Consider the following 17603-nt stretch of genomic DNA (forward strand, 5'->3'; position numbering starts at 1 on the left):
TGTATCAATCTCTTCGTTCAGTTATTTAGTGACGTCACTTTCATAGAAAATTCAGCGTATACTCGTCAACACACAGAAGTTGCACGAGTTTTTTAATCTCAAAACATTTCCACGCCCGGCTTTGTTTGCTCGCGTATTAAATAACGAATACTCCACGTACGTCACTTCCACACTATATTTAGAAGCAGAATAATAAATATCAATCGTAATCTAGTTTGTTAATGTAGATAACTATCATATAAAAGGAAGCCATTTCTCCACTAGCGTGTATTGTACGAAAGTCCCTTACGCCTACAGTCAGTTTTATTTTTGCGTCTTTGGTAATCAGAAGGTAAGCTGAACAAAATATATGGCTCTCGGAGCGAATCCTTTTAGACATAGAACGAGACATCACTCGGCTGTATTTCGACAAAAGTAAGTATGGTTTATGGTAAAGTTCTCAAATTAATTCTGAAAAAGTGACAAAGATATTATATTGAAAAAGTGTTGTAAAAAACGATAAAATATGGCCAATGTTTCTGTTATTGACGGTTGAATTTGAACTTAATTGGTAGAAACTTTCTAGAACATGGCTATTCTTATTTTATTCGTTGTCATTAGGATAGTGTGTGTGTAGGGATTTGAAACAAAGTTCATAAAGGGGGTTAATTAATTTTATTATTTTCAACGTGCAAATGTCAAAAGTTTATGTAAAGTAGGATTGAAGTTACTGACTCTAACTTTATATGAACAAAAGATAGGATCCACCACGACCATTGCACTCACTGAAAGGCTCTAAAAGCTCTTTAGAAAGATGTATTTTAAATACTGGTAAGATAACTTGCGTAAAAGAACAATTTAAAGTGGCATTAATAGGTTGTAGGACATATATTCAGCGTAAATAATATCTGAAAAAAAAAGTCAAACTTGCACTGCAACATATTTCCAATCTGTGAAAGTTACCAGCTTTCTAAATACGTAATATTTCCACAAGTAATTTAATGCAATACCTTTATTGCTAAAGTCAATGATAAAATGAATATTTTCCTCAGATAAACATATCGCAAAATCTTTATATTACTTAGTTAAAATTAAACTTCGCAAATGCCAATAATTAAATGTTGAATAAAAAGAAAAAAGTGTAAGTTAATTCTTTGTTAGTAGTGCAATGACTGGCGTATTTTTGTTGGTGCTATTTTAAGAGAATTCAACTAACCAGTTCAGGAAACCAGTGGAAGAACTAGTATTTTATGCACTCGTTCAGTGCATCTGTAACTGAGAAATTAATATACTTTACTAGGCAAAGCCTTATATAAAATAGCTAGTTTCTGAATTCAGTATTACCTGTACTATTAACTATTCTGTGGTACTTTCACTCCTCTGCAACCTCTGCAACCGTCATAGACATTATTTTCCAAATTCAAATAATAATTTCTTCATAAATTTATCAAACCTGCACGAAACGAACCTTCATTCTGTAATATTATCCGAATCGTTTATAAAAATAACTTACGATATAAATAACAATCGTGATGATTTAAATTTAACTTAATTTTATTAAATATAGCATAAACAATATATTCGAAGATCAAAGATATTAACTATTTTTAAACCTGTGCATTTTGTGTAAAAAAAGAACATCGTTTTACTGACGTCATACTTGATATGTATGTCGCTTTATAAAATATAAATTTTAATAAAACAACAGAAGTTTATTTTAAGCTTAATATATGTATGTGTAAAGGTAAAGTTAATTACTAATTATTGCGTAACAATACTTACTTTTAGTTTGACGTTCACAAAATACAAAACAAACTAAGTGAAAATAAAAAATAAGGAAATTTATTTTAGAAATTAGAACGAGTGACTTTTTTTATTTTTCGTTTAGATTATGTCACTGAAAAGCTGTAGATAGCATTTTAGATTCTCACTAAATATAGATCTATTAATATTAAAACTATTTACAACAGTTTTTTACACATAACAAAAAAAAGAACTGCGAAAAAATAAGAAATAGTTCTTTATCGTGTTAGAATTATGATTATTGTTATTTTAACTTAATTTGAATTTAGAACATTCCCATTCATTAAAATTGAAATCGTAGGCAAGATATTTTTTTTATTTTTTAATCCATTAACATATTTTATACTGCTTATCTGTACGAGCATTTTTTTAAATTGCGAATAAATAAAGAAAATATTCTTGCCGCGATTAAAGAAATTACATTTTCATATACTTGTTATTAAGACTAGCAATTAGATTAACAAAATGTTTTATTTAGATATAACATAGTCTATTTTTACAGCCATGCTCATCACAAAGAAGCAAATGAAATTTGGGACGGAAAAGCCGCTGCACGCGGCAACGATTGAAGAGGCCTTAACAGCTACAGGTAAGATTTTTTTAAAACATAACGTATATCTAACAGTTTTCCTTTTAATTCTAAACGAGATTTTAGACATAATCTGTCTTACCACAGAAAACTTTAAACAGGGTTTAACTTTAAGCGCGGGTTCTCTTTAATCTTGTTTTGTCGTATTTCACATAGTAGACAACTATTAAAGTGACAGATCCCTGGTTTAAAGATGGTTTAAAGACTGTGTTTAAATTGTTTTGTGGTAAGACCAAATATAATTAAAATACTAAACTCTATACGACTCTTTAACTAGTTATTACGAAAAATTAAATTATGGAAAAAGATCGTGAGAACAAAACAAGATTCTGTCGTACTTTATATTTATAAAAATAAAAAAATATGTCACATTATTCATTTAAAAATAAACCAAGATGACTTTATTTACTATCTTATTCATACAAAATGAAACATAATATTATTATAACCGTAACCTTGAAAGTTATAAATAAATAGGTGCATACTGCATACGATGTTATAGGATACGAGCATGTGCATATGTGTTCCTAACCGCAAAGCCTTCTTAACGTTTTTGTTAATTTTACCATACTTTACTCTTCTTTATACATTTATCGAACCCTACAAATCAAAAATTCATCAACATTTTTAGTATTTTACACGAGTTCAAAAATAAATAATCCATACTTAATATTATAAATGCGAAAGTAACTCTGTCTGTCTGTCTGTTACTCAATCACGCCTTAACTACTGAACCAATTTGCACGAAATTTTGTATAGAGATATTTTGATACCCGAGAAAGGACATAGGATAGGTTTTATCCCGGAAATGCCACGGGAACGGAAACTATGCGAGTTTTTCTTTGACTGCGCGGGCGATGCCGCGGGTGGAAAGCTAGTAAAATATATAAATAACTTATACCTCTAGAGTGGGAACGTTATTTTGAGTCGTCTCCGTATTTTTGAACTCATTGGAAAAATGTTATAACAAAATCATAATCATTGATTTAAAACAAAACCACTAGAATAGCAGTATGTGAATTCTCTATAATTTGAGCAAAAGAACGATAATTTCATGAAAATACTTATTATAAAATGTTAATTTAGTTAAATGGACAATAGTAGAGCCAAACATTTTATACTCTATTACCTCTAAACTAACATTATTATTCAGGTTTCGGCAAATACAACTTCGGTCTCCTCCTAGTATGCAGTTGGACGCTCCAAGCGATGGGGATGGATCTCTTTGGCACCAGCTTTGTGGTGGCAGCTGCGGTGTGCGATCTGGAGCTGAGCCTGCAGCAACGAGCGCTTTTGACCGCTACACCACTTATTGGTAACTTTTTATATACCACTAGCTGTGCCCCAGGGTTTCACCAGCATTGCTCCGCTCGCCTTCCTCGATAAATGGACTATCTAACACTGAAAGAACTTTTCAAATCGGACCAGTAGTTCCTGAGATAAGCGTGTTCAAACAAACTCTTGAGCTTTATAATAATAGTATAGTTTATGCATGTTTTGTTCAATAAGACCTTTTAAAGAATAGAAAAAAATCGATAGAAATTGTAGAAAACTAAATAGCATATAGATAGAAGACTTTCTATAATATGGTAGAGATCATTATATTTTTAACCTATTACATATTTCCTTTTTTTTTTTTTTCTTAATTAGGTACATCGTAAATATACATTCGTTTTTATTCGTATATATGTTCGTATTTTAGTAGGTAAAGGTATGAATGTTTATTGATCAGATTCTCTAGTAATTATAAAAAATATTCATACAAAAGAGCTTTCAACATTTAAATTAAATTATTATCAGTTGATCCTAAACCATAATTAAATTTATATTTCGAAAGGGCAAGCATATTAAAACTTTTTTTTATTGATATTTAAAATTTATTTATAAATATTATTAATAATTAAAAATAGAGCCTATAATTTTATTTCCAGCTTTAAATAAATAAATAAATCATAGTTTTCATATTAAAAAGTGTAAAACAAGTGATAACTGCGTTAAAAACAACCGACTTCAAACTTCCTCTTGCAACATTTACAAATACAGACAAAAATGCTCATAAAATAAAAACTACTGGGCCTATCCGAATAAAATTTTTATGGGACCAATTCGACACCATCCCGCATCGAACAAAAAAAGAATTACGTAAATCGGTTCAGAAACCTCGGAGTAATCAGTGTACATACATAAAATAAAAAAAACATACCGGCCAAATTGATAACCACCTCCTTTTTTTGAAGTCGGTTAATAAACTTATTTTCTCCAGGCGTGGTACTAGGAGCCCAGCTTTGGGGGTATGTCTCCGATACGAAGGGTCGTCGCCTCACGTTAGTTCTATCGATGTCAGTTGGCTTTGTATTCGCTGCTCTCAGTAGTTTCTCGCCTGATTGGAAAACTATGGCGTTTATGAAGCTTATTTCGTCGACTTTGTAAGTACTTTCTTTTATGTATTCCAATTTGCGATTAATTTTTGTTGAAAATATAATGTTGTATATTTGTTTCTTATTATTTTCAATAAAGCATTTTTTTAGTATTCCTGTAGTAATTCTAAATGTTCATTCAAAAGCAAATAGCATTCAAAAAATGTTCAATAACACTAATCTAAGTACCTACTTATAATTATGTAGGACAATACATCGAGGCATAAGTAGCCGATAAAATTATTTAAAAGATCCTGAATCAATTACTCTTATTATTTGTCTTATATTTACTTAATAACAATAATATAAGTGACACAGCGCGTAAATCTTGTGCACATAAATATATTTTTACTCCGAAAAACTTCCATAAAATGATAAGATAAGATAACAAAAAGATGCTGTACAGTAGCGATGCAACGAACTTTACGTTATTAGCTATTGTGTAACGAACCCGAGTTCGATATACCTACTAGTAAATCAAGAACGGCTGCATCGAATTTATAATAAAAAAGCATAAATTTTTAGCATAAATCATATGTTTGAATTTGATGGTAAAAAACACAGTAAAAAACTAATTTTAAGAACTATTATTGTATTAATTTAATAATAAAATAGTATAGAAAAGAAAAACACCATAAATAGGTTGATATCCTGTTAAATGTAAAATCAATGTAATGCAATGGCAAAGTCTGTGTAAATCAAACGAATCGAAGTCTGACTCAAAGTCAAATATACGGTTTAACACAAAATCAACATTTAATTAGATTATCACAACTGTAATCACTAAGTAGTTCTAAAAAGACGTACGTAGTATTTTTATTACGACACTAACGCGCCATATCCTTGAAAGGTCAAAAAACATTATTTACAGTTTAATTTACGTAATTACAATATTGTTTCACTCTTATCTCCTGTTATCTTTACCCCACGTCGACTATAGCTTAGAATCTACCGTAGATATGTTTTAAAAATAAATATTTATTATTTGCCAATATAATACGTAGGTAACGAATAATATTTGCACACGAGTGAGTTTCTCGCGGTTTCGTCACATCCTTTTTTTTATGCAAATTCTTTTTAACAAACAAAAATTAAATTAAACTTTTACAAGCAGAACCTTACGTGCTCTATTACCGAACAATCCATAAACTAACTTAGTAACTCTGTCTGTCTGTCTGTTACTCAATCACGCCTTAACTACTGAACCAATTTGCATGAAATTTGGTAATATAGAGATATTTTGATACCCGAAAGGACATAGGCTACTTTTTACCCCGGGACATAGGATAGGTTTTATCCCGGAAATCCCACGGGAACGGGAACTATGCGGGTTTTTCTTTGACTGCGCGGACGAAGCGGCGGGTGGAAAGCTAGTTATATTACTTTAAAAAAAACCCTTAGAAAACAAGCATGATTATATTTTTAGCATTGAAACATTACCATGCATTGTCTGTCTATTCGACCCTATATAAACTTTCCAAAGTAGGTAGGTATATAATGAACTTTATAATATGGATGACTTCGCTTATTAAACTTACGTACCCAGTTATCTAGTTCCCAAAAAAACAACTTCAGTTTTTGAAGTGAAACTTCTTTATCGGGGTTGGAAAAAAATTTAGTGTAACATTTTTCCGTTACGCGCCATCTTTTTCTTATCCCTACTACGCGTGAACGACGTATTTCTGTAAAGTTGCATATAGTAAACTAGTGGTCCGCCCCGGCTTCGCCCGTGGTATCTACATGTTTAAACTATCCTATCTCTCAAGTTGGATCGAACTGCACATGGTGTGCGAATTTTATTATAATCGGTTAAGTGGTTTAGGAGTCTAAGCAAACAACTAATGACCTATTGAACCCCATAATTTGATGAGGCTAGTTTTTAGAACCTCACAAAATATAAACAGTATGTAAAACTAGCCTCATCAAATTATGGGGTTCAATAGGTCATTAGTTGTTTGCTTTGTGAAAATAATTATATTATTCAAATTAAAAAAGTTATATTTTGGAATAAACATTGTTCTCTAAGGGAAAATAAAACAATTGAGTTTTCAGTCAACCTAAGAACTTAATACATCTTTGTAAATAAATTTCTGGACTGTCTGCAGAACTTGGCACACATTTAGATCTCATTTCTTTTTTTGGCAAATTAAGTCAACGATTGAACTCGGCTACAATTTTTACATTTATGTTTTTGGTGGGATATCATTACTTTTTGTACAGAAAATTACTCTGCAAATTTGATTTACTTTATAAATATAATACTTTTTATATACGATTTTTTTTTCTTGCGGTTTCTCTGTATGGTTTGTTTAGTATGTATTATTTTCTATATTTTCTTGTATGTTATGAATGTCAGCGCACATTGCCCCGTCATTATCTGCAATTTTTTAAACTCGTTTTCTGTTTAAAAGATTACACGATTTTCTAAACATCCAGCGTGAATTTGTACACACACTATTACCAAGATGCAAAGATCGTTGTAGAAGAATCGTCGCCTTACTCCATGACGTTACGGTATTGCCATGACGCGATCTCGAAATTTTACTCTAAACGCGCCTAAAGATGTTTCACTCATTTAATATTACGCAAATTAAATCATTTCGACCTTCGACGAAGCCTTCTTCCATTACACCATTTATGGTAATTATTTTTGCATGCTTGTATTGGCTAAACATGTTTGTGCTTTATTAATATAATTGTATCACCATTGAATACCATGTTTAAAGCAAAATAAAGATTTTATTTATTTATTTATTTATTTACACTGAAATTAAAACTAAACTAAACACTCATAAATAAAGAATAAATAAATGTGAATATGTAAAATTATATATTATTTTTAACTGTATGAGCAATAAAGGCAATATTTTTATTACAATTTTCTTTTATTTTACGTTTAATAACAGTTTTGAATAAAGAAATCATGCAATCGAAGTAATCCGCCCTAGCGATACTAGCGCGAGTGAGTGTGAATATGTCAGAGGCGCTTCGAATCTACAGATGTTTCGTCCTAAAATATGTAAACTTCAATAATCTATATCTCAGTCATTTATTGATGGATTTCAAAATTTTTTTCGGCCACTGATTAGTTTTGATCTATTTTTTAAGACTAGTAAGGTGAATATACTATTTTCTTTCTTTTTAAACTTTTCCATTTTTCCATACAAACAAAATTTATGTCATTGAAAAAAAAATTAAATACAAATAAATTCAGTATTTTCTGATTTTTTCCTTTGTACACTCACTATTACCTAGTTGATTACAAAATTTGAACTTTCTAGGTCATCTGGAAGTGGGTTAGGTTTTGTATATGTCTATAAGTCAGTCAGTCTTAAAAATTGCGATTTTTGGATATTAATATCTACGCAACTGTTTAATCTGTATTTATGAAATTTAAGGTTCTTGTTTATCTTGAGGTCCTCTTGATATGTACCAAATTCGGTTTATATAACTTAAATAGTTTTCGAGTTATAAGGGGGTGAAAAGTGGCTCGAAATGGTTCGTGTAAATATACACACGGCTGCTGCTCGCCAGTTCTCTTCGCTTGAACTCGGCTTGACACGCTGCCGCGTGTCTAGATTAAGATTATTTTTTGAAAAATAAGGTCATACTCATACAGATGTTTCACTTCTTACGTAGTACACTAGTACACGCACACATTATTTTTTATATTCTTACGAAAACTATATTTTCTTTCAATCAGCACATCAGCAAGTAATTCAGGCGCCTACACATTGCTGGGAGAGAGCTGCCCGGAACGTTCCAGGGGAAGATCTATGTTATTATGTACATGTTCGCTGATGTGTTCCCAGGCCGTGGTGGCTGGTGAGTCTTTAATCTGAGGATCTTTTAAATAAATAACAACAACTGAAACATACCAATTGTATTTATAGGGGTTTTAAATGTATTTGTATTTGTGATGTATCACAGGCAAATTGTATAACACTATGCAAAGCGTTCGTAAACTGACAGTTTGTAAACGGCAAAATTTTACAATTTGCCTGCGACTTATACATGTTACTGACCATAATGAGCTTCAATATAAAGAGGAAAGGAAAAATACCCAAAGTGCTATTTTGTTTATTTGCATACATGTAAAATGGACTTTACATTCAATGATTTGATACGCTCGTAGTTTTTTGCCAATTGTGATTAAAGGGGTTGGTACATTTTAAAGTCTATAAATGTAGTAAATAGAACAAATGTTGTTACTTATGATGTTAGCTATCTTGTCCTGCGAGGTTGCTGGTGTTTTACAAGTAACGCTGTACCTATAGTTTGCGTGTACATTATTTATGCTCAAAGTAAAAAGAACACTGGAATTACAATGAATGCCGAACAGTAGGTATAATAATTTCCGTCATCACGTTATATTATCATTAGATACTTACCTAAGCCTTCTTGTTCAAAACAATCACGAGCAACGAATAGTTTATCATAATATTGAAATAGAAAGATATTGTCACCCGTTATCCGAGTATCATACGAATAAACTTGCAGGCTGAAACTAGCTATTTACGAAAACATTATTGAAACATAACAATTAAGTACCTATAACATAAGTATTCGAATTTAAACTTTATCTATGGATTGCTTTACATTGAATTTGATATTTTTGGTTTAATGGCATTCAAATAAAGTGAAGTCCCGTGTCCCCAAGTGGGTTAAGGTCACAGAGTACATTATTATAACTGAAGTGAAACGACCCTGTTTAAGGTTGTTAAATACTTAAATTAAACTGTTAAATATTTCCAAAATATTTTTACTAGATAAATGCGTATTTCTATCTATAAGTTACATAAGTACCTGTACCTATTCAGTCTTCTCTTGAAGACCCCATATTATACCCATCGGGAAACACAAATTGACACGTACCTTCTCCATAAATAAATGTTTATCAAAATAAATACCCAGCTCTTTTCTTACAGTATTCGCGTTCCCAATCCTGCCCTTACAATTCGCATACTGGATAGACTTCCTCAGCATCTCGTACCGACCCTGGCGTCTCCTGGCCCTGGTCATGTCCCTCCCCTGTGCAGCCACAGCTTGTCTCCTGCAGCTGTTCCATGAGAGCCCCAAGTTCCTGCTGTCCAGGGGGCAACATGACCAGGCTCTGGAGGTGCTGAAGAAAATCTATGCGTGTAACACTGGACTCGGGAGCGAGAGCTTTCCGGTGAGATAACCTACTATTATAGATTAGCTGCTTCCGCGCGGTTTCACCCCCATGGCTCCACTCCTGTTGGTCGTAGCGTGATGATATATAGCCTATAGTGTTCCTCGATAAATGCTATGGGCTATCTAACACCGAAAGAATTTTTCAAATCGGACCAGTAGTTCCCGAGATTAGCGCGTTCAAACAAACAAACAAACTCTTCAGCTTTATAATATTAGTATAGATAACAATATAATTGATATTTGATTGATACTTTTGGTTATAACTGGTAGCTCTAATAAGGAAGTATATTTCTTTAACTGTCTGTTTAATTTCATCTAGTGGTAGGGAAATTGACTGACTTAACTTACTCGGTCAAAGGGTATCACGAAAAATTAATCTGTCTTATTACCAATCTGTTCCTCATCATCCTGTTGATAAAAATAATGATTTATGAAGTCAAATAAATTGCCCAGATGTTTATTTTTTAGTATACTTTTATTATTTTCGTCTTTAATTGTTCTCTAAATATAATTCCTTTTTTCATCCAAACAGGTAAAGAAGCTGATAGACGAACAAGAACAAACGTCAAATCAAGAAGAATCTTTCTTACGAGTTCTCTGGCAGCAAACCGCCGCGCTGTTCCGTCCGCCTTTACTCAGTGTTACTCTGAAACTGTTCTATCTAGTCACTATTATTTATATGACGTAAGTATTTGAGCTTTTTTTTGTAAATTTAAAATCCATACTTAATATTATAAATGCGAAAGTAACTCCGTCTGTCTGTCACTCAATCACGCCTAAACTACTGAACCAATTTTTATGAAATTTGGTATGGAGATATTTTTATACCCGAGAAAAGACATAGGCTACTTTTCTTTTTATCCCGGGAATATGACGCAATCCCGGAAATCCCACGGGAACGGGAACTATGCTGGTTTTTCTAAGACTGCGCGGGCGAAGCCGCGGGCGGAAACCTAGTTAATGCATTTTTGTTAAAATATAAGAATCATTATTCTGCATGATTTTTATGGCAGCACACGGTACAAACATGTAAAATTTTCGGATGTTTATCTTCTTCTCTAATATATATAAATCTCGTGTCACAATGTTTGTCCTCAATGGACTCCTAAACCACTTAACCGATTATAATAAAATTCGCACACCATGTGCAGTTCGATCCAACTTGAGAGATAGGATAGTTTAAATCTCAAATCGTTTTAGAGAAAGCGGGCGAAGCCGCGGGCGGTAAGCTAGTAGTTTATAATTTTATTGTCACTTGGACTATTTAAAAGCACTAACTAAAAGTTAATTTGAATTATTAACTTTTTAGAAATGTAAGATTTAATAAAATAATTTTCAAAATACTCACAACAGTCAGTGGTATTGGTCTTTTATATTAACTTACTAGCGGTCCGCCCCGGCTTCGCCCGTGGTACATATTCACGTTTTCTCTACATAAGAACCATCCTCGTACTTCAAGGAATATAGATAATAAAAAAAGAATTAAAGAAATCGGTTCAGCTGTTCTAAAGTTATGCGCTTACCAACACATTTTGGGATTCATTTTTATATTATAGATTATGAACATTATGTTTTAATCGAATTCTTCTTTTGTCCAAAAATCAGCGAAATAATAAAGACATTATACTTAATAATCGATTATTTACATTTCCAGTGGCAGCGGCTTCATCCTCTGGCTGCCCTACATCATGAACAATCTCTTCTCCGTGTTAGAGACAGGTGGAGGTGCCGGTATGAACCTCTGCACTGTCATCAGATATTCCACTGATAGCATGGCTGCTGCTGCTGGAAATTCTACTGTAAGTATTGAGTAATAAGAATTAAAATGGATAATTCAAGATCTATCTATCTGTTTGTAATAAACACAAAATCTGCAGTTATTTTCCTTCTGTGGCCGTATTATGCGGTATTATACGGCCTCTGTCAATGAAAGCGTAGTCCTCGAGAAAGGTTTTATTTGGTTTTACTCGCGGGTGAAGTCGTGGGTGAAAAACTGGTGTAGCAAATTTAATAGTCATTTAAAAATAATGACTACATTTTTAAGTATATCTTTTTTTATTACAGAAACTTATGCAATCATTACTTTAACTCAGTACAAATTACTTATAAACATTTTTTACATTTATATTCTCATACTTAAATTAATCATATCGATTGAAATATTTAACAATAACATTTTTAATTAAAACTTACAGATACTCCAAGAAGTGTGCAACGACACTATCCAGCCAACTACCCTCATTTCAGCGATGTCGTACGGAGCTCTAGCGAGTTCTTCGAACCTAGTACTTTCTCTCACTTGTGGTTCTAGAAAAAGATTAGCAATGATTGGAATAGTTCTACTTTCTGGAATTTCAGCAGTTTTATTGAATTTAGTGTCCAGTCCGATTGCTGGAGGGGTTTTCTTCTTCTTGTTTCTGCTCTGTGCGTTGTCTATGGGACTTCTGAGTGTGTACTTCGTGGAATTGTATCCTACGTCTTTGAGGTTAGTTATTTATTTTAATTTGAATTTCAACAGTTTCTTTTGATATAGCCCGCCATAGATAAATTAATTAATAAACTTTATTTATTTATAAAATTAATTTTGTTGTGTATTAAAATAATTCAAGATTAATACAAATTAAACAGTGACCTATGAGTTTTTGAACAATTCAAACCCTTCATTGACGTAATTTATCAGTCAGTAGGAAATTTTCATAGTTTTGCCACAGATAATTAATTATTGCCACAGATAATAATTAATAATTGTTGTAATACTAAAATAGCAATTTTTCTCTATGTAAAAATCAGAAATACTAATAAATTTTCAGAGGGATGGCATCATGTCTCTCAGTGATGTTGGGAAGGTCGAGTGCGTTCTTCGGAGTGAATGCTATCGGATATCTGATATCAGCTAATTGTGAAGCTACGTTCTATGCGTGGTCAGCTTTGTTATTTAGTAAGTATTTTCGTAGACAACTAAAAGAAAAATAAATTATAAAATTTCTCTAAGTAACTACCTATATTATAAGAAATAACACGCGTTGCCGGGTAAAATATCAGTTTGAATGTAATAAGAATGTAATGCGATTCTACACAGCTACCTAATTGATGTAGGTAGTTGAATTATGAATCACAGCAAGTCAATGACAAGCAAAGTGTGGGTAGTTGGGTCGAACGTCGTATAAACAACGTCCGAGCTCCTAGACACGATTCGTACGAATGCGCCACGAGACAAAGGAAAATAGTATTCGACAGCTAAGAATGTTTTGACAGAAAATAGTGACAACAATTCATCCACAAAATTATTAAATAAAAAGTTACGTCTAACAATATAGTAAACTAGCTTACCGCCCGCGGCTTCGCCCGCTTTCTCTAAAACGATTTGAGATTTAAACTATGCTATCTCTCAAGTTGGATGGAACTGCACATGGTGTGTGAATTTTATTATAATCGGTTAAGTGGTTTAGGAGTCCATTGAGGACAAACATTGTGACACAAGATTTATATATATTAAGATTATTTTAATAATAAGAGATTGATATTCTTTGTCTAAAAGAACAATCTGAGAAACTGCTAGACTTACCTATTTCAAAAAGTATTACCACCCGGCAGCGGCTTACTTACATTATATGGCATATTTACCTACCATACCTAAATGCTGTGTATTACCTGCGGAATCAAGGCAAACTGCTAATTAAATATGTCGATAATAAAGGATCGAATTATTAATTTGTATTATTCTTTTTCAGGTGCCATTGTTGTGTCGTGGTTCTTGCCAAGTGACAAGAAATGAAACCTTCATTTAAGATGTGTGAAGTCTTTGATTTCGTTTGGTCCATTGAATTCATCCAATGCGACTATAGGTTCAAGTGACCTTTTGAATTTGGCATTTAAGTATTATTTGGCAGAATTATCTCGTTTTGTTGTACCTAAATTTATCCTTTAAGTATATTTTTTATGTATTGTCTGATGATCGTCTGTTTACACCAAGTTAGTTTACACGAATAGGAAATGTCAAAAAATGTTATTGAACCGTAGTGGGTACAGTTACACGCCTTTAGTTTTTAAAACGCAAATATTTATTTCATAACACGTAGGTACCTATATATTATGAAAATAATAATGAAAATTAACTGCATCAAGAAAACTGAAACTAAAACATATATAAAATTAACTACTTAAATTTATTTTTGAAGCGCCTTTCACTAACAATTAGGTACTAAAGTTTTAAGATTGAAGAATAAGTTTTTACAAAAAAATCTTAGAGCTCTTTTCAAATACCGTTTTAAATTACTGAGCATTGGCCTTTTGTTAAGATGAGACAGCATTCCACAGATCGACATATGCCTATACAAAAATATTTCGCAGTTCAGATGAACATATGACATTTTAAAACGGTTTAACCCTCACGAGTGACCACAGACTATTATTATTTTGGCATTTAGAGCCTGGACGCAAAAACTACGTTTTATTCTGTTTATTTAACAAAATTGTATTTCAATTTAGCTGTTTATACTCCATCTGTAGGATAATTTTAACTAGGTATGCCAAATGTCAAATATATTTTAGAGCTGATTTTTCAATCGTTGGTTAAAACTTATTCATCGAATAACGTAGGTAATAAACTATGTACCATTTCAAAAATGTATTCTAATTGTTCGTATTTGACAGTTTACAGGTGACATTTTAAAATGTTCGTGTTAATACTTTATTGGACGGATTTTTAACCAAGGATTGAAAAATCGGCCCTTATTAGTAGAGTTATTGTAACGATGCCAAATCTCAAATAAATTTTCTGTTAAAATATGCTTCATTTAAGAGGTTTGCAAAGTTTTTTATACGCGTATAAAATAATATAAAAATGTAGATAATTGTTAGATGTAAGCTATTTTATGAGTGTGAAGTGTTGTACCTGAAATTAAAAAAGCTTGAATAAAATACGTTCAAGCAGACTGGTAATTTATATGAATAAATATTTTTATAAATATATTATGTTTTATTTATCGAACATCCAATTTCCCTTTGTCTAACAGAAAATAATTGATTTTTTAGATCTTACTTCAAAATGATGTTGAAAATTGTAACGATACCTACTTCAATATTGGTATTATTAATTATTATTGTTTCTTTAGTTTTTACCTTATAATCAATCTAAAACTTTCAATCAAGTAATTTTTTATAACATGATACTATTATATTATTATATTATATTCATACCTTTTAAACCATCTCTAGTGTTTCTTTGTGATGTTCAAAGGGTAGGTATAACTTCACAAGAGTGAAGCGACACTGAAAAACAAGATGGCGGACGATGCATAAAATCTTGCATAAAATACAAACTCCGATAATACGTTTCAGTCTTATGAATCTATGTGAATCATGTGAATATTAGGTCCTGGTATACTTGTTGTAAACGTTATAGTTACTTTATAATTTAATTCTCTTATACATAGGTACTATCATTTGTGTAGTACATAATTAATCAATTTATTTAAAACTAGCGGTCCGCCCCAGCTTCGCCCGTGGTACATATTTCGCAATAAAAGGTAGCCTATGTTCTTTCTCAGGGTCTAAAGATTGTCTGTGCCAAATTTCATCAAAATCGGTTGAGAGGTTTAAGCGGGAAAGCGTAACAGACAGACAGACAGACAGAGTTACTTTCGCATTTATAATTCTACTTGAGCTTAATATAGATAAATAATATAGAGATGATAATATTTACTATTCGCAGCAGCAGAGTAAGAAAGAGGCTTAACATGGATAGAACAACCTGTCATAATAAATTCCGATATTTTGGTGTGTATAAAAAAATTGTCTAAAAATACTGTAAATTGTAATAAATATAATTACAGTACATATTAAAAACTAGAAATATCGAGTTAAACTCTGATGATAAGAAGTTGGATAATAAATGCTTATTATCTAATCTATATAATCTCGCAAATAAACTTACTGACATAATATACCTAATAGTATATATTTTTAGACCCGCGATCTAAATTTTAATCTACACGAAACCATTGTAAAAATGAGATCATAAAATATTTATAAATTACCTAATGGAATGGATTTTTAGATTTCTAATATATCCCCCTCTAGGATCACAGACAGTCCGCTATGCAGAGCATGCATGGCGACCGAGGAAACGGCAGCCCACGTCATCATGGAATGTAAGGGGGTTGCGGAGTACAGGGCAAGACACCTAGGGTCTCCTGGTCCTCCCCCCAACGGTCCAGGCCTTGTCGCGGCGGAGGGGCTCAGTAGCTCAGAGTTATGGCCCTCTGAGTGAAGCGAAATTGGACCAGCGAGGGGCTGAACGGCTGGTTTAGAGTCGGGGAGATTCGACCGGCCCGACGGCCAGGGCTAGGTGTGGCCCAGCGGCCGCTGTGTGCGGCGTAGGATGGCGACCAGAGGTCGTGGCTTGGCGGACCCCGTGTCCACTAGGCAAAGGTGGCGCTGAACGGCAGTCGGGGTTGGGAAGCCTCGACTGACCCGACGGCAGAGGTCCTGTTTGTGGACCAGAGAGGAGCCGGCTTTTATGCGGCGGTGGATGGCGGCCAGAGGTCGCGGCGCGGCGGACTCGCTGGTTTAGCAAGCCACGCCGTGCAGCGGAGGGCGGGATCCCGACGCGTCATGTGGGGCGGCGGCCGCTGTAAAACGGCCGTCTGCCAACTCGTAATCCGGTCCGTGGGGCTGGACCGAGGGCCGCCACCTCTGGTGAGGTGGGGGCTGCGAGGTAATCTCTATAAAAGTGCGCCGGAGGGTTCCCCGACGTGTATTTCACTCATCGGAGGACCTTCCGGCGTGCACCATCCGGCCGGACGGTGTTGGGGTCGGGGGTTCGGGGGAACGCGGATGATGGAGCGGGGAAAGATCCATTGTCTGCGCGTTGGTGGCGTAAGCCTTCGTTCCAGCAGCCGCCAGCGAGGGGGGTTCTAGTGGTGGGCCTGGAAACGGGCATCTGCTGGGCGGGACACGCGGTAGAGTCGTAACCGTTCCCGCAGTTCCGTCCAAAGCAGCGCGATGGAACAGAGTGGGGTTTTAGTCGGTAAAAATCCGACATAACCACGGCTCCATCCCCGGGAGCCGGGGGTATCTAAGAAGATTTCCCCACTTAAAAAAAAAAAAAAAAAAAAAGGGTCTCCTGGTCCTGGGTCCCTCCCCGAAGCCTTTGGCAGCCCTCACAAGCTGCTTGGCTTCATGGAGGAGCTCGGGTGGTTTCAGTTTTAGCTGGTTTCCCGCACCTCCCTCTCTCACGCAAAATAGGCACTTGACGTCGAGTTGCGGAGAAATCCCCGAATTATTATTATTATTATTAGGGTTGTAACGGAACTCCGCCTCCGCCTCCGTTACTGCGGAACTTCCGCAAACAATTTAACCTCCGCCTCCGCATCCGCCTCCGCAAAATTTATGCGGAGTCATATCGGAAGTTCATATACGATCACAAACAACGCGCAAGGAGCGACGCTAGGCGATGCGGCCGCTCGGCTGCGTGTTTTCAAGTGAAATGGTAGAGAGTTTGCTAATTGCTTAAGCCGCGGGAACACGGCCAAGCGGGTGGGGGGAGTGTGAGTGAATGAATAACAGGAATCAACTTGTCAAAGCGTTCGTTCATCAAGGAGGAGCCCTTATTGTGGTGGAGATATAACATTAAATAT

The 17603-nt window shown here is 34.2% G+C and overlaps 1 protein-coding gene and 1 long non-coding RNA gene across 2 annotated transcripts; one reads left to right on the plus strand and one right to left on the minus strand.

Moving 5' to 3' along the window:
• The first annotated feature begins 298 nt into the window (after positions 1–298).
• LOC123694926 (synaptic vesicle glycoprotein 2A-like) lies at positions 299–13926 on the plus strand. Its single transcript, XM_045640558.1, has 11 exons — positions 299–414; positions 2285–2371; positions 3525–3686; positions 4635–4797; positions 8492–8613; positions 9717–9961; positions 10496–10647; positions 11618–11762; positions 12159–12448; positions 12774–12901; positions 13695–13926. The coding sequence occupies exons 2-11, from the start codon at positions 2287–2289 to the stop codon at positions 13736–13738; spliced, it is 1536 nt and encodes a 511-aa protein (XP_045496514.1). The 5' UTR covers positions 299–414; positions 2285–2286; the 3' UTR covers positions 13739–13926.
• Positions 10504–12579, minus strand: LOC123694957. Its single transcript, XR_006751883.1, has 3 exons — positions 12157–12579; positions 11610–11760; positions 10504–10609 (listed from the first exon to the last, which is right to left on the minus strand). It is a non-coding gene; the product is annotated as an uncharacterized LOC123694957 (long non-coding RNA).
• Positions 13927–17603: the final 3677 nt, after the last annotated feature.

This window comes from Colias croceus, chromosome 10 (genome assembly GCF_905220415.1).
Source record: "Colias croceus chromosome 10, ilColCroc2.1".
Lineage (NCBI taxonomy): Eukaryota > Metazoa > Arthropoda > Insecta > Lepidoptera > Pieridae > Colias > Colias croceus.